Source organism: Tachyglossus aculeatus, chromosome 9, assembly GCF_015852505.1.
Source record: "Tachyglossus aculeatus isolate mTacAcu1 chromosome 9, mTacAcu1.pri, whole genome shotgun sequence".
NCBI classification, from domain to species: domain Eukaryota; kingdom Metazoa; phylum Chordata; class Mammalia; order Monotremata; family Tachyglossidae; genus Tachyglossus; species Tachyglossus aculeatus.
The window spans coordinates 23,924,137-23,949,674 of record NC_052074.1 but is presented as its reverse complement, the minus strand read 5'-3'; the positions used below and the strand labels follow the sequence as shown (position 1 = coordinate 23,949,674).

Sequence of the window (25,538 nt, the reverse complement as noted above, 5' to 3'; positions counted from 1 at the left end):
GGAGCTCCGTCCGCTGCCACCGCCTTCATGGTTTCACCTGCCACTGGCCAAAAGGGAAACCTGGGGGGCTCTCACCAGTCATTTGTAATCCCCCCTCCCTCCTCTCTGATGACACAGTTGTGAAAACAGAGTAGGAGGCAGAAAGGTTGGTGAGATGAGAAAGAGTGGCGGTTTAAAACTGTCAGGTGCTCCTGGCAGCTCTAGGTCTGGGCAAAACTGGCGGCCTCAGCGTTGTTCAGTGGAAGGAGCACGGGCTTTGGAGTCAGAGGTCATGGGTTCAAATCCTGGCTGCCAACTGTGTGACTTTGGGCAAGTCACTTCACTTCTCTGTGCCTCAGTGACCTCATCTGTAAAAACGGGGATTAAGTCGGTGAGCCCCACGTGGGACAACTTGATTACCTTGTATCTACCCCAGGGCTTAGAACAGAGCTTTGCACAGAGTAAGCGCTTAATAAATGCCATTATTATTATTATAGTAAGCACTTAATAAATGCCATCATTATTATTATTATTATTAGTGTGCACGCCCTTGGGCCTGAGGCTCCAAGGCCAAACACAGAAGCGTGAGGTCAGTGTATAGTTGGGAACCCGGATCTCTTATCTACCATTGGCAGTCAGGCCTCCAGGGTTCTCGAAGCGCTTTAAACCCGCTCCCCGAAACCCATCGCAAACTCTCCCAGTTGTCCCAGTGAGATTTCTTCCCCTGCACAAGGCAACCTGTCCAGTAGCAGAGAGCATGTGGGCTTTCAGCTTCTGTGAAACATGAGTCTGAAAACATTTGGCAAACATATGGATTCTGATGGATAGGTATAGATATATAAACAAAATGTTGAACTCCCTAATCCTGACTCTTGTTTTCCTTCAGTTCTCCTACCCCAAACAATGAAAGTATTCAGCAGCCCTGCCTAAAATTAAGTGTTGTAAATTGGCCAACCCACAGAAAGTTTCTCCAGCATATCCCAATGCCCCTGATGCTCACATTTTTGTCCCTCCTTTCCCTTGATTATGTCACAGATAATTGTGTTAACCCTATAAAGGGACCACAGTGATAGCTAATGAACTAGAGAAGCAGCGTGGCTCAGTGGAAAGAGGCCGGGCTTTGGAGTCAGAGGGCATGGGTTCAAATCCCGGCCCCGCCACTTGTCAGCTGTGTGACTTTGGGCAAGTCACTTCACTTCTCTGGGCCTCAGTTCCCTCATCTAGAAAATGGGGATGATGACTGTGAGCCCCCCGTGGGGCAACTTGATCGCCTTGTATCCTCCCCAGTGCTTAGAACAGTGCTTTGCATATAGTAAGCGCTTAATAAATGCTATCGTCATCATAAACTTAGATGTTTGGGGATGGGAAGGGAAGGGGAGGAAGCAAGAGGTTAAGAATTTAGGCTGTTGAGGAGTCTGGGTGGCTCTCTGGCTTTTCTGCATCTGTAATGGATTTCTTTATTTTTTTTTTTTTTACTTATGGAAAAAGTGATAAAATGTGGGAAACCAACAAAACTGAACCTGGTTGGGGTTCCCCCTGCTGCGTGTTTGTAAATGTTATCGTGTGGAAATGTCAAGCTTTAGACAATTTTTCCATTCTCTTGCAGTAAAGACGTTATTTAATCCAGCTCCTGCCATTGCCGACCTCGATCCACAATTCTACACTCTTTCAGATGTGTTCTGTTGCAATGAAACTGAGGTAACAGCAAGAAATCGTACTTTGTGAAATTCAATGGAACTTTGTCTCCCATGTTTACCCTCACACATTGGTCTTTTCAGTCACTCTTGTACACATGGGTAGGATCTTACCGTCAGTTGCACCATCTTGGAATACAAAGAACAGCTATAAACATAATTACTGTGCAGAGGAGGCTCCTGACCCCATCACTTATTCCCTGGGCCATTAGGCTAAGAGTGTGGCGGTGGCGGTTCACCAACTTCTAAGGTGAAGAGGAAGGGGTGCCTTCTGAGTCCCTCCCAAAATCTCATTTCCAGTTCCTCCCCAGAACAGATCGAATGTGCACTATTTGCCTCGTTTTGGAATCCTGTACTACTCTACCCACGTTGTAAGGAAGCGTTTTATATTGTAAAAAAAAATTGGAATCCGGTATTTCTCTCTATCATATAGCTCACAGAATTCCCCTTCCTGCAGGCAGGAATGCATTTAAACTGTCCCAGAAAATAACCTGAGTGCTTTCTAGCATAAATCCACCGTTGTTTTATATTGTCTTATGCTTGCCAAGTTGTCTCCGACCCATAGCGACTCCATGGACACAGCTTTCCCAGAACGCCCCACCTCCATCGTTCTAGTAGTGGATCCTTAGAGTTTTCTTGGTAAAAATCCGGAATTGGTTTACCATTACCTTCTTCCACGCACTGAACTTGTGTCACGACGCTCGACTCTCTCCTGTGCCGGTGCTGCCCAGCACAGGTGCGTTTTGACTTGTAACAGATTTCCTTCCACTCGCTATTAGCCGCCGCTGCAGCTGTGACTCTGTTTGATCCTCCCTCCCGTAGCCGAGACCGGTAGAGTATTGGAAACTCTCCGGGTGCGATCCTGAGAGGGGAAATCCACCCTACTGCATTTTAAACCCATTCCCTCTGGCCTCATCCTTAGTGAAAATATTAAATAGGTGCTCACCACCATCCACTCCATATAACTTTTCATCAGTAATTGGAAAGTAGAAGTAGCCACGGCCACCTCACCGCCACTTCCAGGTTCATGGCAGAATCTTATTAGCCACAGTAATATAAGCTTCATATCTCAATTACAAATGGGAGAAATCGGCACATCGAAGCTTGACATATTTTATTTGTTTCTTTATGCATGTACCCTTCAGTATTTCATCAGAATTCTTACTAACAACATAATAGTTACAACGTGGCTCAGTGGAAAGAGCACGGGCTTTGGAGTCAGAGGTCACGGGTTCAAATCCTGGCTCTGCCAATTGTCAGCTGTGTGACTTTGGGCAAGTCACTTAACTTCTCTGTGCCTCAGTTCCCTCATCTGTAAAGTGGGGATTAAGACTTTGAGCCCCCCGTGGGACAACCTGATCACCTTGTAACCTCCCCAGTGCTTAGAACAGTGCTTCACACGTAGTAAGCGCTTAATAAATGCCATCATTATTATTATTACTATTATCCACTACCTTTTCTCGGTCCACTGGATTTGTCAACCTAAAGTCTGACAGACTTTGCCAGGTCAGGCCAAGACTCAGGAACCAATGATGGTCTCGGAGCTTTCAAATCAATTTTTACGTGTGGTTTTTTTTTTTTTCAGAATTTTTCCTGGTTTGGAAATCAGACTGGCAGAGTTATAGGGGATTTGACTTCTGAAAGTATACGCTCCGTTTCCTCCTTCTAGTCCTTTGCTTCCTCAGCAGTCCTTGGCGAGGTCTTAAAAGTAATTACTAGAGTTGTGATGGCATTCTCTTTTTGCCTTTTGCCACAGAGTGTGGTGCCTAATTATGTAATTATTTGGTTGCCTGATTTGCAAATCTGTTCATCTGTGGTTTAGGATAGCTTTTGCCAGCAATCTCCGACTAACCTTGCATCAAGATTTGGCAGTGTTATTATAACAGATAAACAGATTCACACATAAACACCCATCGGGAGCTTTTATAATTGTCTCTAGGTTCATTACCTGTTTGTTGCCCAATGAAAACAGTTGTTAGGGTGGAAGAGGACACATCCAGAAATATCACCTCTGCTTAGAACATTTTAATAGTAGGTTGGGGCTAGTCATGGTCAGGTTGCTGGCAACACACGCCCAAAAGAATTACAGCAGGAGAAACTCACACCCAGAAGAAATATATAAGCAAGAGAGGGGAAGTTTGGGGCTATTCTCCCATTCTCACCCCAGGGAAAGAGCGGACTTCCTTCCATGCACCTTCCTAGAACTATCCCCAGGAACAAAGAGGGCACCAGGTTATCAGAAAGAAGTAGAGCAGCCAGTTAGGTAGCTTGCTAATCAGTTTCAAGAAGGGGAAGGAGACTGTGTTCCCAGAAGTCCTTCCCAGCCATTTCCCCCTCTAGACTGTAAGCTCGCTGTGGGCAGGAAACGTGTCTACCAACTCTGTTATATTGTACTCTCCCAAGCGCTCAGTCCAGCGTTCTGCACAGTCAGTGCTCAATAAGTATGATTGATTGATCGATCTCCCTTTAATCAATCAATCAATCAATCGTATTTATTGAGCGCTTACTATGTGCAGAGCACTGTACTAAGCGCTTGGGAAGTACAAATTGGCAACACATAGAGACAGTCCCTACCCAACAGTGGGCTCACAGTCTAAAAGGGGGAGACAGAGAACAGAACCAAACATACCAACAAAATAAAATAAATAGGATAGATATGTACAAGTAAAATAAATAAATAAATAGAGTAATAAATATGTACAACCATATATACATATATACAGGTGCTGTGGGGAAGGGAAGGAGGTAAGATGGGGGGATGGAGAGGGGGACGAGGGGGAGAGGAAGGAAGGGGCTCAGTCTGGGAAGGCCTCCTGGAGGAGGTGAGCTCTCAGCAGGGCCTTGAAGGGAGGAAGAGAGCTAGCTTGGCGGAGGGGCAGAGGGAGGCCATTCCAGGCCCGGGGGATGACGTGGGCCGGGGATCGACGGCGGGACAGGCGAGAACGAGGTACAGTGAGGAGATTAGCGGTGGAGGAGCGGAGGTTGCGGGCTGGGCTGGAGAAGGAGAGAAGGGAGGTGAGGTAGGAGGGGGCGAGGTGATGGAGCCAGCCCATCCCTTCAGCCCAGCCCTTTAGCCAGCCCATGCACTTACTAAGCTGTGCTGGGAAGTACAAGGCCCCCTCACTACTAAGGCAGCCTGTCCTTGAAGGGAGCTTTACTGTGCTCTTGGAGTCATCAATCTCTGGAAAATGGTAGGCCCTTAGTCCATCTTTCTTTTTCTGCACACGGGCAAGAACCGAGAATGGGCAACCACTTTCAGCAAGGCTGGCTTAGTTCTGGAGTTGGCCAGATGTGATCTCCAGCGGGATCAGAAGTTAGAGCCGAGATGCAGGCAAACCACACGAAACAAAACAAAGCCAGCGGGCTTCGTTTTAAGCCCTCCGGGCTCGACAGCATCCTCTTTGATTAAACCAGTGCGGCGACAACCACAAGGTGTGTGGTAAAGAATGGAAAGCCAGAACTTTAGACGAATAAGCAGGGGCAGCGAGCGCAATCATTTTGCAAATTAAACATTTGAAGGTCCTTTTGAAATTTTCTGGGAAGGGAGCCCAGGAACTAGAAAGATGATCTGATGTTTTGCTGCCACATTCTGGACCAACTGAAATTGCCTTAACAATCTATCGAATGGGTCGCTTTCACAGAATGACGGCAGCCAACCAAGTTATAGATGATCGTGATACTTTTTTGTAGGTACGCATGAAGCTCCTCCGTGGAACCACCCCAGTGGGGGCCGAAAACGAAGCCCTCACCTCCTTGAAACTGCTTTTGGACTGGAAATAGCCAGATGACAGAAAGAAAGGAGTACTATTCCTTAAGGAGATAAGTTTAGTCTATTGGACAGAGGAATAAAGGGTCAAATGGAACAGTAATGCAAAGGAAAGTGAGGGAGAGCAGGAGAAGCATTCCTGAGCTGAAGAGTCTGTGCTAGGAAAAAGGGCAAACCCTGTATTATTCAATCGTATTTATTCATTCAATCATATTTATTGAGCGCTTACTGTGTGCAGAGCACTGTACTAAGCACTTGGAAAGTACAAGTTGGCAACATATAGAGACGGTCCCTACCCAACAATGGGCTCACAGTCTAGAAGAGAAATAGAAATATTATGAGAAATAGTCCACCTGGCGAAACAGAGGAAAGGTTGAAAAAGAGAGCCCTTCTCCGGAATAAAGGGGAAATAAATGGCTCATTCTTTCTCTACTTTTGTTCCCAGAGAGATCAAAATATTTTAATCTGACAGAGATTTTTTTTAGCTTTTTAGAAGATCTAGGCAGATAGAGGTCCCCATTTTGAGGTCAAGCAATCAATCAATCAGTCGTATTTATTGAGCACATACTATTGCAGAGCACTGTACTGAGTGCTTGGGAGAGTACTATATAACAGAATTGGTAGATATGTTCCCTGCCCACATCAAGCTTATAGTCAAGAGGATACGGAGATTTGGAAACTGAGGCCCAAGTTGTTGAAATGACTGGAGTTAAAGTGCAGAGTTTCTAAATCCCAGTTAATCAGGCAGCCTTGTAACAGGTAATCCCCTTGGAAACTTCAATTTTTGTCCCATTTGGACTGTTTGTCATTTATCTTATTGGTTGAGCTCTTGCAGGGACCGTCATAAGACACCTTGACTTTTGCTGTTTTAATTAATGGCTCCTTAAATAGCTTTTAACTCTGCGCTGCTTTCTTTTCTGATACCTCAAAATCAAGATATTCCAATGCATCATGCACAGTTAGTTCTTCGATTCCTTAGCTCGCAGGTTTTTCTTTTCTTCTTCTCAGAAACATTAAGCCTGTTGAAACTAGTTTATAATTTTCGTGAACTAAATGTAACGTATCTTAGTCCATTCATTCATCCCAATCATGTTTATTGAGCACTTACCGTGTGCAGATTTATTGAGCGCTTACCTTGAAGTATGTACAGGTCTATGTTAATTCTAGTGCTTCCATGAAAAAAAAATAGCCAATACTTTGCTTAATAGGTATTTTTTCTTATGTTTAACAATCGGTTGATCTTAAAGCTGGGATTTAGCGTCTCCCGTAGGCCAGATTTTCCCCTTTCAGTACAAGCCAATCAGTCAGTCAAATAATTAACCATATAAAGTGAGCACCTGTTGTAGCAGAGCACTATATAAGCATTAGGGAAAGTGCCAGAGCACTATTGGGGAAGTATCAGCTCATTGTGGCCGGGGAATGTGTTCACTAACTCTTTTCAAAGTGCTTAATGCAGTGCCCTGCACACAGTAAGTGCTCAATGAATACCATTGATTGATTGATTGATTGATTGAAAGAGCTCTAAAACAAACACATGACAATAGTGGTACTGAACTATAGTCAATATATTGTGTCTTGATTTGGCAACTCACCTTATAGATACCGCCTATAAGGAATGTCCACAGATCACTGTAGCCCTGCCTGGCTTTTGGCAATCCAGTGAGGGGTCGTTCTCCATGAGTAGAGGCCACCAGGAGATAAGATAGCAAGGGATAGATTTGGAGTCAGTGATAGGAACTGCAAGGGGCAAAGAAAGCAGACCAGCAAAGAACAGTCTTTGCAAGCACCCAGTATAGAAATGGATCAACTGTCGCACATAGCTCTTTTCCACCGGTTCTTCAGGAATGGGCAGGAGCTCACCAAAAGTAGCATCATCTTCAATGGAAATAGAAAGTTACTCTTCTAGAGAATACCAACAAGGGAATACCTCACCATTTCCCCGTTCCCTCCTTCATCATTTCATGCCCTCATTCTTCCATCTTTCCAGTCCTCCTTTTCTCCCCCTCCCGTCCCTTCCTCTCTACTCCTCACTCTTCTTCTCCTTCTTTCTTTCTTGCCCCTCCTTCCTCCTTGTTTCATTCTCCACTAGCCTGGACTCAATATCAGTGCCACTGGTCTCGTTGGTTAAGGTGCTTTAGGGCTACCGGTAAAGACGTATCAAGGAAGCTAGGGGTTTCATCTCTAATATTGCTGGGAAAGGGGCAAATAATTACCGGAATATTAGTTGAGGGCTGGGTCAGTGCAGGAGAGGAGTCAGGAACTGAAGTAAGAGGATGGGAGAGGGAATTGGAGAAGGGACAATTCCCCCAACCCTAGCACTTCACAGGGAGACAGACAAGCAAGCCCAAACAAGGACCTTTTCAGGAAATACAATCTGAATGTACAGAGCTATGTTCAAAGCAAGAGGAGATTAGATCTTTAGCTTTCCTATTGAATTTCAAGGAAGTTGTAGATAGTTCATTTTGGACTTCTCGGATTCTTGAGATACTCTAGCACTTCATTACAAACAGCCTCCATCTCTTCCCTTAGCTAGAAATTTCTAGTTTGTATAATGCTGTAGTTTGGAAAAGAATATTGCTCAAGGTTTTTTTTTTTTAATCTAACACAGCAGATTTATATTTAACAGCAGTTGACATTTACTGTAAATTCAAACTATTGGCACACAACATCAGTCTGGTCTCTTGCTTCTGTGGAAAATAGCTTTCTCCATACTTATTCCAGTGACTTGCACGGTTGTCACAATGCCCTTGCTTGGTTGCATCACAACCGCAGCAATCAGCTAGAAATCGGATTTGTACAAATGCAGCCGAAACCAGATCGTCTAGTTAGAAAACTCTTAAGCAATGCTCCTTACGTGAACAATTAATAGAGGGTGTTCAGAAGATGAACTATGGTTAAACTAACAACAAAAAAAGAGGAAAAATAATTCACAAACCAGGTTTTTTCATTTATTTTCGTGTAAGCATGTTTTTTCCCTTTATACCTCATTTACCTAAACATTCTTCATTTCGGCCATGAAATGAGTCTGGAGGGGGATGGAGATGTCTAAAGTGTGAAGTGTGAGGGAGTTTTCCAGGTTATCCAGCTTAATCTCTGTCCTTCCTGCCAAGACATTAGAAAGGGGCAAGGAGTGAAATCAGTCAGTCAATCGATGGTATTTACCGAGCGCTTTCTGTGTGCAGAACACGGTACGAAGCGCGTGAGAGAGTAAACGAAGTCGGGAGTCACATTCCCTGCCCACAGTGAGTTTAGAGTCTAGAGGGGGAGAGAGACAGTAATGTAAGTGGGGAGAATCCTGGGGAGTAAGAGGCAGGAAAGATTGTCATACAGACAGTGTAAAGAAAACAGTTCACAAATGACAACTTGAAAGGTAAAGAGCGCTACTCCCCAACCAAGGCTCCCTTTTTAGACTGTGAGCCCACTGCTGGGTAGGGACTGTCTCTATATGTTGCCAACTTGTACTTCCCAAGCGCTTAGTACAGTGCTCTGCACACTGTAAGCGCTCAATAAATACGATTGATTGATTGATTGATTGATTGATTGATTGATTGGACTTGGCAGGGTATCTCCACAGTGATATCCCCACAATACCATGGAACGGCAGCGTGGCTCAGTGGAAAGAGCCCGGGCTTTGGAGTCAGAGTTCATGGGTTCGAATCCCGGCTCCGCCAATTGTCAGCTGTGTGACTTTGGGCAAGTCATTTAACTTCTCTGTGCCTCAGTTACCTCATCTGGAAAATGGGGATTAAGACTGGGAGCCCCAGGTGGGACAACCTGATCACCCTGTAACCTCCTCAGCGCTTAGAACAGTGCTTTGCACATAGTAAGCGCTTAACAAATGCCATTATTATAATTATTATTATTATATGTTCCCTTCACCCCCTCCCTCGTTCTCTCTCTGGGCCGCCTCCCTACTCCTCTCCTTCTCCTGGAGTTCTTTGGTCTGTTTTGGGAAACTGAGCAACCGTGGCTGCCCTGGTGGCAGGGATGCCCCCCTCTTCCACCCTCCAATGATACTTAGCTCCTTCGGGGGGTTGGTTCAGGGCAAGGATGCGCCCTCCCGCTGGGTGAGGGATGGAAAGGAAGCTTGCATTCTCCTGTCCGTGACTAAGTCTTCACAGTCATCCCTGCTTCCCCCCGCCCACTGCCAAACAGAGGGAAGAATCAGGTTTAATGACATCATTTCATGAAATCCTAGCATGTAGGTTGATTTGGGATTTTCAGGGTAATTAATGGTAGCCGTGTATATGGCTCACCTGAGCCTAGCATGGGCTTGGGACTCAGAAGGACCTGGGTTCTAATCCTGGCTCCGCCATTCGTCCACTGTGTGATCTTGGGCAAATCACTTCACTTCTCCGTGCCTCAATTGCCTCAGCTGTCAAATGGGGATTAAGGGACTCTGTCCAACCCAATTTACTGGTATCCACCCCAGTGCTCAGAACAGGGTCCGGCAAATATTAAGCGTTTAACAAATTCCACAGTTATTAGCACTCTAACCACTAGACCACGCTGATTCTCTTATGACGCCGTCTTCTATCGTTAGAGTCCACCCAAATGACCTTTTGTTTTCCTTTTTGTCTTCCAGACGGAGATTTTAACTGGACTCCAGGTCGGCAGCCCTACAGACGCTGGGAAGGCGGGGGCCGTGCTTTTAGAAAGGGGCTGCAAAGTGGTCATTATCACCATGGGAGCTGAAGGGTGTGTGTTGGTGTCCGAGGAAGATCCAGTCCCAAAGCATATTCCCACTGAGAAAGTCGTCAAGCCTGTGGATACCACGGTATGTTTCCGCAGTTGAAATAGCCCTCCTTGCTCCCTTGGGAGAAAGTGTTGGAGTGGATACGGCTGAATCTAAGCATCCTAATCTAGTGTAGGCTGCCTTAATGATGTGAAAAAAGGGCATTTCACAAGAATGTGAATTCTCCTGTAGCTGAATTTGCTCTACTAGCAATCTCAAGTTTCCTTGGCTCTACATGCAATAAGACCTTTTATTGTTGTCAGTTCTGTTTGACTTGTAGCCCTGAGCTAAACGTGTCCTGCAAGTCTAAGGAAAGGTGGGGAGAAGGATTCCTTTTCCGCCACTCACCGAGCAGTGATGTTTGAGTTCATTGGGATGGAGCAATGACAGACACCCTGCTGTGCTCAGCTATCGGAGTGGGAAGCACAGCTTTCTGCCACTTGATTCTAAATGTAAATGTAATTTAATTCTTGGGGATATCCCCTCAGGGTCAGTTCCTTCTCCAGGATTATCCCTACAGTGTACCCATTCTCTGAAGGGGCGGGGAGGATCCCCGAAAATTATGTTTTAATTTAGACGTGCGCTACAGAAAGCCACAGCTCTCTTCCCACTCCCTGAATTCACCACCACCCCAGATATTTTGCACTGGGGATGACTTTGGCTAGTCTGGACCGTCACCAGAACCGGGCTTCCAGGCCCAACCCAGTTTGGTCAGCATACTGACCCTGGATCGACTCTTTGCGTTGTGTAGTTTGTCAGTGAACATCAATAACACTTTGGTTTCCAGGAATCGGCCCTTTAAACCTTAATCAACAGTAGGGAAATAACAGTGTTTATCTGAGTAGAATTAATGACTACTCCTCTCTTCCACCCCACAAATTGGATTGGTTCTTAAGCGTTTTGGCTCCTGAGGATGCTTGCAAGGGATCAGTTGGTAATGTTATGTTGCTCTCAACCTGGGATCGGATGCAGATGTAATCGAAGGCCACCACAAAATGTTTGTAAATTGTAGCATCATGAAAAATTAGTTGATCACTGTGCCTGGATAGTATTTGGCAGAACACTTGGCAAACTTAAAAAAAATGGCAGAGTCTGCAAATGTTATATTGGGTGGAAACCCTAGTTGGAGAGGATCTCTGTGACAAAGGAACTCCCATCTTTTTCTTCTCTCTTAGGAGAGGGGATAACAGGAGGTATAAGGGAAATGGCATTCTCTAAATGGGATCTCATCCTCGTCCCTTGAGTTAATATTATTCTATCTTTTCCCACATATCAGATAACTCTTAATTATTATATTTCTTATCCATAATGCACTAGATTCTTCCGATCTTTTCTATACCTGCAACGTAGTGCGGTGGCTAACTTGGGTGTTAGATCTCCTGTAAACCATTTTTCAATTACTTAATGGGGTAATTGATTTGAAAGCTATTTGTAAATTTTAAACAAAATGCCTTGCAAATTCCAGTTACAGGAATGCCTCATGATGCACCTGGGTGATATTCCGTGAAAATATGATTGCATCACGAGGTACATTTTCCCAAAGATTTACATGTTATGCATTAGAATCCATTCCAGTACTTCTGGAGGATTAATGTGAAATTCCTTCAAGTGCTACATTCAGCAAGGATAAATGTCACTTAATTTATCATTTAATCTTTATTAAGATAATTCAAAGAATAGCATCCCAACATGAAATAAATGAAGAATTGTTCCATGATTGTGAGTCTCGGCAGGAGGCTGCAAAAGTGAAAGTTTGTTCTGTTGTTCTGTTGCGGTAATGGCTTTTCATCTTTAGTGGAGACATTATCCAAGTCAAGTTAAACAGCATCTTATTTTATTTATAAAGCACCTTGTACTTGGCTAACACCTTCTGAAGACCCCTGTACCCCTTTGAACTCCTTTTTTCATTAGAATCTTCTTCAATCACATTTATGAATGCATCTTCTTCCTTAAATGGATTCAAGGTTTTAAATCCTAAAACTTCAGCTGGTGGTGGAGAAACCGGAGCTTCTTTATCTGTTTCAGCATCTAGCAAAGATACATTGGATTGCTGAAATTTAGGACTATCCTCCTTAGTAATTAACAACCATTTCTCAGTAAGTTCTTCCACCAATTCAACAACTATTTCGGCTATTCGAAATTCTGACCCGAACTTTGTCAGAGCCATTCATTGCTGATTGCTTAATCTCAGCCCAGAGATGGAGGGAGTGTGAGAAAGATTTACTCATTTGTACTGTTAATCAGGAACAATGGGTTTGGCGAGGCCTATGTGCGGGGTAAGGCACCCAAGGATTATAGCCCTGTGGAGGTTTTATCTAGGCTTTAAGCTCCTTGTGGGCAGGGAATGTGTCTACTCCGTTATATTGTACTCTTCCAAGTGCATAGTATAGTCCTCTGCACACAGTGAGCGCTCGGGAAATACGATTGATTGATTCTGGAGTGGTTGTAACCTGAGATAAGGATGTATTATTATTATTATTACTACTACTATTGTTGTTGTTATCATCATTACTCTTTCCACTCCTGTGGAAGCTGGACAATTCCACACAAGGGCTGCTTCTTTAGAGAATTTGTTTTCATAGAAGTGGATGAGAAGCAGGAGAGAGATCCCGGCAGTCAGTCTTCCTTGGCCCTAAGAGATCTGGTATGAAAGAAGGATAGGCAGCAGGGTCCCTGCTTCAAAGAGCCATGCCCATGGAGCAGCGTGGCTCAGTGGAAAGAGCCCGGGCTTTGGAGTCAGAGGTCATGGGTTCAAATCCCTGCTCCACCACATCGGCTGTGTGACTTTGGGCAAGTCACTTAACTTCTTTGAGCCTCAGTTACCTCATCTGTTGCCAACTTGTACTTCCCAAGTGCTTAGTACAGTGCTCTGCACACAATAAGCGCTTAATAAATACAATTGATTGATTGATCTGTAAAATGGGGATTAAGACTGTGAGCCCCCCGTGGGACAACCTGATCACCTTGTATCCCCCCCATAGCTTAGAACAGTGCTTTGCCCATAGTAAGCGCTTAACAAATGCCCTCATTATTTATTATTTATGCTGTGATGGTACGCTTCAGCCTAGCCCCTGATTCACTGTAGAGTGAGACATTTTCCCCACTGGTGATTAATGAGAGGGAGGGAGAGTCGAGTCCCGCGCTCTTACGGGTCCAGGGAAATTTCTTGGAGTCGGGAGTGTAGAAGAACCAAGTGGTTCCTCTTCAACAGAGGAAGGAGAGCTTTTTTCCAGGATCTGGACGGGAGAAGGGAGAGGCAAAGCAGGGGGTGTGTGGGTGAACGGGCCCTCACAGGAACTCCAGGCTCTCCATTGGAGGGAGAACTCAGCGAGGCAGCCCCCTGGCAATTCCATGTTTCCAGGGGGTAGCCCCTCAGCCTCCCAGCCTCAATAATTTAATTGGCTCATTCACAGATCAGCCCCTCCCCGAGCCCACCGGGAAGCTCTGGCTGTTACCAGAACCTCACAGTGAAAAGTTGTTCCCAACCCCGGGAACCCAAAGGGAGGAAGGAATTTCTAGAAATGATGAGAAAAGGAAAGTTGAGACCACCTAAGATGACAGAGCTGGGGATCATCCCCTCCTTGTCACCCCTCTCCACCCTATCCCCCACTGCACCCTTTCCTTTACTATCACCTTGAGGGGTGGCCTTCCCCCTCTGCCAAACTGAGTGGTGGCAGGTATGGATGCATAAGGGAAGCAGTGTTGCCTAGTGGAAAGAATAAGGGCCTAAGAGTCAGAGTAATAATAATAATGATAATGATGGCATTTATTAAGTGCTTACTATGTGCAAAGCACTGTTCTAAGCGCTGAGGTAAATACAAGGTAATCAGCTTGTCCCACGTGGGGCTCGGGTTCCCAGAAGGACTCGGGTTCCAATCCCCGCTCCGCCACTTAATAATAATAATGATAATGATGGCATTTATTAAGCGCTTACTATGTGCAAAGCACTGTTCTAAGCGCTGAGGTAGATACAAGGTAATCAGCTTGTCCCACGTGGGGCTCGGGTTCCCAGAAGGACTCGGGTTCCAATCCCCGCTCCGCCACTTAATAATAATAATAATAATGATGGCATTTATTAAGCGCTTACTATGTGCAAAGCACTGTTCTAAGTGCTGAGGTAGATACAAGGTAATCAGCTTGTCCCACATGGGGCTCGGGTTCCCAGAAGGACTCAGGTTCCAATCCCCGCTCCGCCACTTAATAATAATAATAATAATGATGGCATTTATTAAGTGCTTACTATGTGCAAAGCACTGTTCTGAGCGCTGGGGAAGTTACAAGGTAATCAGGTTGTCCTCCGTGGGGCTCACGGTCTTAACCCCCATTTTCCAGATGAGGTAACTGAGGCCCAGAGAAGTTAAATGACTTGCCCAAAGTCACACAGCTGACAATTGGCGGAGCCGGGATTTAAACCCATGACAACTGGCTCCAAAGGCCGGGCTCTTTCCACTGAGCCACACTGCTTCTCATCCTTGTCTGCTGTGTGACCTTGGGCAAGTCACTTCATTTTTCTGTGCCTCAGTTCCCTCATCTGTAAACTGGGGATTAAGACTGTGAGCCCAGTGTGGGACAGGGACTGTGTCCAACCTGATTAGCTTGTATCTACCCCAGCGCTTAGTACAGTGCCCGGCACATAGAAGCAGAGAAGCAGCGTGGCTCAGTGGAAAGAGCCCGGGCTTTAGAGTCAGAGGTCATGGGTTCAAATCCCGGCTCTGCCACTTGTCAGCTGTGTGACTTTGGGCAAGTCACTTCACTTCTCTGGGCCTCAGTTCCCTCATCTGGAAAATGAGTGAATATGCAAAATCCAAATCTTAATAGACTGTGAGCCCCCCGTGGGGCAACCTGATCACGTTGTATCTCCCCAACGCTTAGAACAGTGCTTTGCACATAGTAAGCGCTTAACAAATACCATCATTATTATTATTATTATATAGTAAGCTCTTAACAAATACAACAATTGTTATTATTTATCATCATTCTGGGGGAGAAGGGGTTTCATCCCTAGAGTTCAGTCTGCCTCGTGCAGACTTGTTTATCGCCTGCCCTGTGGCATTCATCTCCTCTTCTACGTCAGCAGTTCCGCAGGTTGCTATATTCGGCTCCTTCTCAAGCCTGCTAATAGTTGTGTATCTCAGTTCTATTTTTGCCTCAGTTTTTCCAGTAGCGCTGGAAGGAGTTGGTGGAGATAACTGCAGATGTCCCTCGCTCAGTTTGGGAGACTTGACAGATGTGGAGACGCGGCTGCTTTCTGTTCCTTCCAATTGCCATCTAACTTTCAGCCTCAAAATGGCTCGTCTCCTCGCTCTCTCCCTAAACCAGTCCTCCAGTAAGGATTTCCAGCCCGCTAAATCCCATAGCACTGAGAATGCTCCTACATTAAAAAAGGTGTGCGTGCTAAACAGCAGACAGAAGAAAGAGCAAAACGTTTTATTGGCACCTTTTAGACTGTGAGCCCACTGTTGGGTCGGGACTGTCTCTATATGTTGCCAATTTGTACTTCCCAAGCGCTTAGTACAGTGCTCTGCACATAGTAAGCACTCAATAAATACGATTGATGATGATGATGATTTCCACCCCGCCAAGTCCCGTAGCCCTGAGAATGCTCCTACATTAAATAAGGTGTGCGTGCTAAACAGCAGACAGAAGAAAGAACAAAACGTTTTATTGGCACCTTTTAGACTGTGAGCCCACTGTTGGGTAGGGACTGTCTCTATATGTTGCCAACTTGTACTTCCCAAGCGCTTAGTACAGTGCTCTGCACATAGTAAGCGCTCAATAAATACGATTGATGATGATGATGATGATTTCCACCCCGCTAATTCCCGTAGCCCTGAGAACGCTCCTACATTTAATAAGGTGTGCGTGCTAAACAGCAGACAGAAGAAAGAACAAAACGTTTTATTGGCACCTTTTAGACTGTGAGCCCACTGTTGGGTAGGGACTGTCTCTATATGTTGCCAATTTGTACTTCCCAAGCGCTTAGTACAGTGCTCTGCACGTAGTAAGCGCTCAATAAATACGATTGATGATGATGATGATTTCCACCCCGCTAAGTCCCGTAGCCCTGAGAATGCTCCTACATTAAATAAGGTGTGCGTGCTAAACAGTAGACAGAAGAAAGAACAAAACGTTTTATTGGCACCTTTTAGACTGTGAGCCCACTGTTGGGTAGGGACTGTCTCTATATGTTGCGAACTTGTACTTCCCAAGCGCTTAGTACAGTGCTCTGCACACAGTAAGCGCTCAATAAATATGATTGATTGATTGATCTTACTGAGCACATTTCTCGCCTATAAATAAAGGAGTAGAGAGAGTCAATTTGCAGTGACTCAGGGAAAGACCAGAGCTGGGAGAAGAGCCATAATAATAACGATAATGGCATTTGTTAAGCGCTTACTATGTGCAAAGCACTGTTCTAAGCACTGGGGAGGTTACAAGGTGATCAGGTTGTCCCTCGGGGGGCTCACAGTCTTCATCCCCCAGCGTGGCTCAGTGGAAAGAGCCCGGGCTTTGGAGTCAGAAGTCATGGGTTCAAATCCCGGCTCCGCCAATTGTCAGCTGTGTGACTTTGGGCAAGTCACTTCACTTCTCTGGGCCTCATCTGTAAAATGGGGATTAAGACTGTGAGCCTCACGTGGGACAACCTGATCACCTTGTATCCCCCCAGTGCTTAGATTTCTGTTCCCAAGCAACAACTGGCAAACAGAATTCCAGAGTCCCTTTTCTCTGTAGCTCACAGATAGGCGCCAGCAATTTATTTTAATTCCTTCTTCAATGAAATTGCAATTTTTTTGACCAGTTTTCTGACACGTGAGATGCCGTTAATATGAAACCACACTCCATGGGTGACAGGCGGCTTGTGTTTTATCCGGCAGTTTCCAGATTCTATTTTTGGACTTTAAAACAGTTATCCCATCCACTGTGCTTTCTTTGATTTTAGTAATTTTCTTTCCAACCTCTTAACTTTCCTGCGGCCTCCAACGTAAGCAGGAGGGTTCTCCCTAATAACTGCATGAATCTCATCCTTAAATACCAGTAGGTTATCATCAATCGTATTTATTGAGCACTTACTGTGTGCAGAGCACTGTACTAAGCGCTTGGGAAGTACAAGTTGGCAACACATAGAGACAGTCCCTACCCAACAGTGGGCTCCCAGTCTAAATCATAGGAAAGGAATTGTTTTAGTTTATTCTCTAATCCTGAATGCAAAGATGTGTTCCTTTTTCTTTGTAACTTAAATTCTTTGGCCTGCTTTATTATTTGATTATTGATTATTTAAAACTGTTTATTGGATCTGGAGAGACTTTCAGAATGTTTATTTTCAAATTGAAAACTGCAGTATTCTGGAGTGCCTCAGTTCCCTCATCTGGAAAATGGGGATTAAGCCTGTGAGCCCCATGTGGGACAACCTGATTACCTTGTAGCCTCCCGGCGCTTAGAACAGTGTTTGGCACATAGTAAGTGCTTAACAAATGCCATCATCATCATTACTATTATTATTATTAAAAAGAGATTGAAAGAATATGTGGATCAGTAGGTTCTTTTCCAGATCATCATCAATCGTATTTATTGAGCGCTTACTGTGTGCAGAGCACTGTACTAAGCGCTTGGGAAGTACAAGTTGGCAACATATAGAGACAGTCTCTACCCAACAGTGGGCTCACAGTCTAAAAGGGGGAGACAGAGAACAAAACCAAACATACTCACAAAATAAAATAAATAGAATAGATATGTACAAGTAAAATAAATAAATAAATAGAGTAACAAATATGTACAAACATATATACAGGTGCTGTGGGGAAGGGAAGGAGGTAAGATGCGGGGGATGGAGAGGGGGACGAGGGGGAGCCTCAGTTACCTCATCTGTAAATGGGGATTGACTGTGAGCCCCACATGGGACAACCTGATCATGTTATATCCCCCCAGCGCTTAGAACAGTGCTTTGCACATAGTAAGCACTTAACAAATGCCATCATTGTTGTTATTATTATTATTATTATACAGATCATCTCTAGATGATCTAGATGATCTCTACTAGATGCATACATCTTGGAAAACTTGTTTGGGAATGTTGGCAGCTACTGTCACTCGTCTTTTCAGTCTCCGAAGCGAGCAACGTTATTTTTAAGTTGGATGGTGTAAAAAAATCGATTTTGCAATTGTCCGAAAAAAAATAAAAGGAAGAACAGGCAAAATGTTATATGCTAAAAGGGAAGCCTTTGGAGCCACGTGGAGTTTAACTATCTTTAGATGCCCGAATAAGTGAACTCTGGCCCAATATTAAAGGAACCAGTTAAAAGAAGCAGCGTGGCCTAGTGAAAAGAGCACAGGCCTGGGTTCTCATCCCAGCTCCTCCACTCGACTGCTGTGTGACCTTGGACAAGTCACTTTACCTCTCTGTGAAACCATCCCTAATCTCCCTTCTTCCACTCCAGTTAGAAACAGCGGTGATGATGATGGTATTTGTTCAGCGCTTACTATGTGCAAAGCACTGTTCTAAGCGCTGGGGAGGTTACAGGGTGATCAGGTTGTCCACGGGGGGCTCACAGTTTTAATCCCCATTTTCCAGATGAGGGAACTGAGGCCCAGAGAAGTGAAGTGACTTGCCCAACGTCACACAGCTGACAGTTGGCGGAGCCGGGATTTGAACCCATGACCTCTGACTCCAAAGCCCGGGCTCTTTCCACTGAGCCACGCTGCTTCTCAGATGCTGTAGACTGAGATGCAGTCTCCCTAACTATCTCACTATCTGCTAGAGAAGCAGCGGGGCTTAGTGGAAAGAGCCCCGGCTTGAGAGTCAGAGGTCGTGGGTTCTAATCCTGGCTCCGCCACTTGTCATTCATTCGATCGTATTTATTGAGCGCTGACTGTGTGCAGAGCACTGTACTAAGCGCTTGGAAAGTACAACTGGGCAACAGATAGAGACAGTCCCTGTCCACAAGGGGCTCACAATGTAGAAAGGGGGAGCCAGGCATCAAAAAAAGTTAACAGGCATCAATAGCATTAATATAAATAAAGAGAATTATAGATGTGTATGATGAGAAGCAGCGTGGCTCATTGGAAAGAGCCCGGGCATTGGAGTCAGAGGTCATGGGTTCAAATCCCGGCTCCGCCAATTGTCAGCTGTGTGACTTTAGGCAAGTCACTTCACTTCTCTGGGCCTCAGTTACCTCATCTGGAAAATGGGGATGAAAACTGTGAGCCCCCCGTGGGACAACCTGATCACCTTGTAATCTCCCCAGCGCTTAGAACAGTGTTTTGCACATAGTAAGTGCTTAATAAATGCTATCCCCCTCCTTCCTCTCCCTCTCCTCCCCCTCCCCATCCCCCCCACCTTACCTCCTTCCCTTCCCCACAGCACCTGTATATATGTATATATGTTTGTACATATTTATCACTCTATTGATCTTACTTGTACATATCTATTCTATTTATTTTATTTTGTTAATATGTTTGGTTTTGTTCTCTGTCTCCCCCTTCTAGACTGTGAGCCCACTGTTGGGTAGGGACCGTCTCTGTATGTTGCCAACTTGTACTTCCCAAGCGCTTAGTACAGTGCTCTGCACACAGTAAGCGCTCAATAAATACGATTGATTGATGGTAAGCGCTTAATAAATGCCATCATTATTATTATTATCTGTAAAATGGGGATTAAGACTGTGAGCCCCCGTTGGACAACTGATCACCTTGTAACCTCCCCAGCACTTAGAACAGTGCTTTGCACATAGTAAGTGCTTAATAAATGCCATCATTATTATTACCATTATTATTATCTTCATGGGTTTGCTCTGGCTCTGTAATTGATTTTATTGTCTGTCTCCCCCTTTAGACTGTAAGCACCTTATGGGCAGGGATCATACCTACCCAGTATTGAATCGTACTCGCCCAAGGGCTTAGCACGGTGTCCTGTACACAGTAAGCGCTCAATAAATACCACTGACTGATCGAGGCCGGGCAGCGTGGCTCAGGGGAAAAAGCACTGGCTTTGGAGTCAGAGGTCATGGGTTCGAATTCCGACTCCGCCACATCTGCTGTGTGACCTTGGGCAAGTCGCTTAACTTCTCTGACCCTCAGTTACCTCATCTGTAAAATGGGGATTAAGACTGTGAGCCCACGTGGGACAACTTGATCACCTTGTAACCCCCCCAGCGCTTAGAACAGTGCTTTGCACATAGTAAGCGCTTAATAAATGCCATTATTATTATTATTATTATTATTATTATTGAGCCAAGCACCCCACCCCAGCCGTCATTTATTCACAAACCTTGGTTTTGCCATCTTGAAGATGGAACCGTAGTTGAAAATACACAAGGGTGTTTCCAGGATGAGGGGTTTGAGCCATCTCCCGTCCCTCCAAATCAGCCCCCAAAACCAAAGCCTCCGGGGAATCATTTCTGGGAGGGAATGATTATTATTCTTAAGTGTTATTATTAAGTATTATTATTAAGTGTAGCAAGTCAGAAGGACATGGGTTCTGATCCCGGCTCCACCACTTGTCTGCTGTGTGACCTGGGGCAGGTCTTTGAACATCTCTCTAACTTTTGTTAGTACGTTTGGTTTTGTTCTCGGTCTCCCCCTTTTAGACTGTGAGCCCACTGTTGGGTAGGGACTGTCTCTATATGTTGCCAATTTGTACTTCCCAAGCGCTTAGTACAGTGCTCTGCACATAGTAAGCGCTCAATAAATACGATTGATGATGATGATGATCTCTCAGCCGCATCTGTAAATTAGGAATTAAGACCGTGAGCCCCATGTGGGTGTACTTGTCTACCACAGCACTTAGCACATAGAAAGCGCTTATCAAATACCTTAGAAGGGGAAAAAAAGCTAATAAATCGATAGTAGTTACTGAATGCTTCCTGGGTGCCTAGCATTGTACTAAGCACTTGGGAAAGTACTGGAGAATTAGAAGACGTCATTTCAGACCGGCTCTGTAAACAGTTCACGTTCACTGGAGAGTTTTTCAACTCTGCCCTTGGATTTCAACACAGACCGAGCCTAGAAGAGAAGGATGAAGAAGAAACTGGAATAAAACCGAAGTAGTATAAATATTCCAGAAGGTCCTTTTATAATAGCAACGGTCTGCTGATTCTGTGGCCTAACGGTTCTCGCAAAGGGGATATAAATACAATACTGCGCAATGACTAATTACTCGGAATTCTCTGCATCAGCAGAAGCGGAACCTGCGGTTGAAGCTAATATTATCAGATGCCTTTGCTATTTAATAATCCGGTTGCCGTACATTATTTAGCATGCAGTCTCCACAAAGAACAATGATTTTATTTCAAGTACCTCTCGGGGAAATAAGAAAGCAGCTGTTAGAAATGAAGCATTTGGCAGAAGACGGTTGAACAGAATCTTTTATAAATTGCAAAGACTTATTGGATTAACCATTGCTTCCCCAGGATAGTGGAGAAACTGGAGAAAAGACTGTTCACCACAAAGAACAAGACCAGATTCAATGGTCCAGTGAACATCAGCCCCCTGCCCCGAAAAATCTGTTTAGGGCCCTTTTCACTCGTCTGGATTTCGATCTGTACAGAGCTTCCATTAATGCCGATTTTAAAATGGAACTTTTTGTGGCATTTATAGCTCACATTCTGAGGGAGCATTGTGATTCCCTCTCACAAATATGGAAGTGTTTAAATTTTAGGAGAATTTAATGTGCCAGGCATTTTTTATTACAGGAGGGGCCAGCAGTTTTTAAGCCACAAAGGGCCAGTCCTTTGGGGGCTTCATAGAAAGGGAAAAACAGGAATAAAAGAAATGTCACACCTGGCCAAAATAATGATCCATCAGTCCAACATTCTGCTTTCGACCAAAGGGCCCTTAGAACAATATCAATCATGGTTATCTTCCTTCCTTCCTTCTATCCATCCTCCCAGTTAGGGACGTCTCTTCTAAAATTGTATCTTTTCCCTCTAATGACCTATTGTGGACACGAACCTTCCGAAATCCTTAATTATCCCTCTCTCAATCCCCCACTTGTCTCTACAGCAACCTGTATTAAGACTATCTCATCCATGAATTTATTCAAATCCTTCTTGAACCTATTGATTTTTTTCAGCTTGCTCAACTTTCCGAGGTGATGAATGCCACCCACTGTGTAAAGAAGCATTTCCTTTCGTTTGTCTTAAACCCAACAACTTCAAGCGTCAGTGATTGCTTCTAATCCAAATGTGGGATTTGGTGAACAGCAATTCCATATCCACACCCTTCTACTTTAATCATTCCCAAGTGGAGAGTTCTAATCTTTCCAGTCGATCCTTTAGTTGCCCTATGCTGTGCCTTCTGTGATACCTCCTTCGAATGGAATAACCAGAACTTCAGGGAGTGATAGAGCCGGACCACAGTTTTGAATAATTGCAAAATTTTAGGGTTTTTCTAATGGTATTTGTTAAGTGCTTACAGTGTGTTGGGCAGTAGACCGAGCAGGTAGTTGAGCAGTTGGACACAGTCCCTGTCCCACACAGCACTCACAGTCTCAATCCCCATTTTACAGATGAGGCACAGAGGTGACTTGCCCGAGGTCACACAGCAGATGTGTGGCAGAGCCGGGATTAGAACCCAGATCCTTCTGACTCCAAGGCCCAAACTGTATCCACTAGGCCAGGCTGCTTCTGTTTTGATCATCTTAGACTGTGAGCCCACTGTTGGGTAGGGACTGTCTCTGTATGTTGCCAGTTTGTACTTCCCAAGCGCTTAGTACAGTGCTCTGCACATAGTAAGTGCTCAATAAACACGATTGATGATGATCCCAGCATTCAGCCCGGTGCTTGGAAGTCACAGAGTAAGTGCCTGACAAAAAGCACAATTATTATTGCTGTATTTTGGATAACTTTCCGGATCGTGCCTGGAATTCCGTTGGCCTTTTTGACTGGTGCCACAGTTTGCGCCAATGATTTGGGAGAGCGGTTGACGACGACTCCGAGGTCTGTTTGCAGAGGTACCACTGATCGATTAGTTCAGGGTCCATCGTCCCGTGGTAGCAGTTTGGATTATTTCTCTCTAGGCGCCTTTCTTTACCGTTGCTCGGACGAAAGCTCATCGTCCATTTTTAAGCTTGTTCACTCAGCTTTATGAGATCATTCTGCTTTTAATTTCCATCAGCCTCTCAGCACAGCTTCGTGTCATCTGTGATCTTGGGGATTTCACTTCTAGCTCCTGTTCACTTTGGGGGGAATGTGTAAGACCGTGAGCCTTATGGGGACAGGGACTGTGTCCAACTCGATTTGCTTGTATCCACCCCAGCGCTTAGAACAGTGCTGAGCACACGGTTAAGTGCTCAATAAATATGATTGAATGAACAGCGCTTGGCACATAGCAAGCACTTAACAAATAGCGCAATTATTATTATTGTTATCATCATCATCATCATCAATCGTATTTATTGAGCGCTTACTATGTGCAGAGCACTGTACTAAGCGCTTGGGAAGTACCAATTGGCAACATATAGAGACAGTCCCTACCCAACAGTGGGCTCACAGTCTAAAAGGGGGAGACAGAGAACAAAACCAAACATACTAACAAAATAAAATAAATAGAATAGATATGTACAAGTAAAATAAATAAATAAATAAATAGAGTAATAAATATGTACAAACATATATACAGGTTATACAGTTGGTCACTGTATCAGTCAATCAATCAATCGTATTTATTGAGCCCTTACTGTGTGCAGAGCACTGTACTAAGCGCTTGGGAAGTACAAGTTGGCAACATATAGAGGCAGTCCCTACCCAGCAGTGGGCTCACAGTCTAAAAGGGGGAGACAATCAATCAATCAATCGTATTTATTGAGCGCTTACTGTGTGCAGAGCACTGTACTAAGCGCTTGGGAAGTACAAGTCGGCAACACATAGAGACAGTCCCTACCCAGCAGTGGGCTGACAGTCTAGAAGGGGGAGACAGAGAACAAAACCAAACGCACTAACAAAATAAAATAAATAGAATAGATATGTACATGTAAGATAAATAGAGTAATAAGTATGTACAGACATATATGCATAGCTATCTGTTCATCTGGAGACCAAGCTGGCCCCTAACTCCCGTGATTCACGAGGCTTCTTTATCCCTAACTGCCAGCGCCAAGCCAGCACTGGACTAGAGCCCCTCTTTTGTTGGCTTACGCCATTAGTTACATATGTTGGGAAGAAGGGAGCGGATTTGGGGTGATGTCAGTTTATTGAGGACCGTATCTCAATTCGGTCCTATTTTAGGCCCCAGCCACACAAAAAAAGAAGCCCAGGAACAGAGCCAGGAATGCAGCCAAGCCCTGATGTGGAGCCAGGACACCACGGATATGTAGCCCCGGGGCTGGACTCACTGGGCTTGGTCACCCCATTAAATGGGCTGTGGGTTGCTTTGGCCTGACCCATGGCCTAATACAATGCTCCGCACACAATAGGCACTCTATAAGGGCTTACAGATTCTAGCATTACAGCTGTGTTAGAGGACAAGACCAAAAAGATGAGTTCCATGGACTTACCAAGAAAGTAATGGCCGTGGATTTAGGATTTGAATATTGGGGGTTTAAAAATTCTCTGCTTCAGGGACGTAATTAGAGTCTGTTTGTTTTTTTATTCAGGCAAAACTTAGGTTTAGATTTCAGATATTTCAGATTTTATTCTCCATGGGGGCGTTGGGGGACTCCCAGCGTATCTGGAGGGATGTGCTTCTTAGTTAAACTGTATGTTTATATGTATTTATTACTCTATTTATTTTACTTGTACATATCTATTCTATTTATTTTATTTTGTCAATATGTTTTGTTTTGTTCTCTGCCTCCCCCTTCTAGACTGTGAGCCCACTGTTGGGTAGGGACCGTCTCTATGTGTTGCCAACTTGGACTTCCCAAGCGCTTAGTACAGTGCTCTGCACACAGTAAGTGCTCAATAAATATGACTGATTGATTGATTAATAAGAAGATGTGGCATCGGCAGTGAAGGAAATGGCTAAACAATTGTTCAGTATCACAGCTACCTGGTGTATGTGGGGCGGGAGGAAATATTAAAACCCAAGTCCTCCATCTCCCACACCTGTGTCCTTTCCACTAGGTCATGCTACTTCCCTGGCTGAGACATTACCCCTGTTTTACTCTCAACCACTCTAATGAAATCTTTTTCTAAATAAGAGACGCCAGTAGCCCTGAACAGTCTCATTATGCATGAAAATGCATAATTCAACAAGAATGCAGCTGTCAAAGAGGAAAAGAAGCCTGCTAAATTGTAGCAATACTTGCCGCAAAGTTACAAGGGCTATTTAACAGATTGGAGAATAGAAAATGAAATCAGGACCACTGTTTAGGCTTCCTTCTCCTCCCTCTGTCCGTGACACTAAAGATTGCTGGTTCCCTGGCTAAATT

The 25,538-nt window shown here is 44.6% G+C and overlaps 1 protein-coding gene across 1 annotated transcript in view; it reads left to right on the top strand.

Annotated features, from left to right (window-relative positions):
* The window catches only part of RBKS (ribokinase), a 90,168-nt gene that overhangs the window by 55,144 nt on the left and 9,486 nt on the right, over positions 1-25,538 (top strand). Inside the window, exons 6-7 of the mRNA XM_038751500.1 lie at positions 1,586-1,677; positions 10,025-10,216. Coding sequence (XP_038607428.1) covers positions 1,586-1,677; positions 10,025-10,216 — 284 coding nt within the window. The remainder of the gene's footprint in view (positions 1-1,585; positions 1,678-10,024; positions 10,217-25,538) is intronic.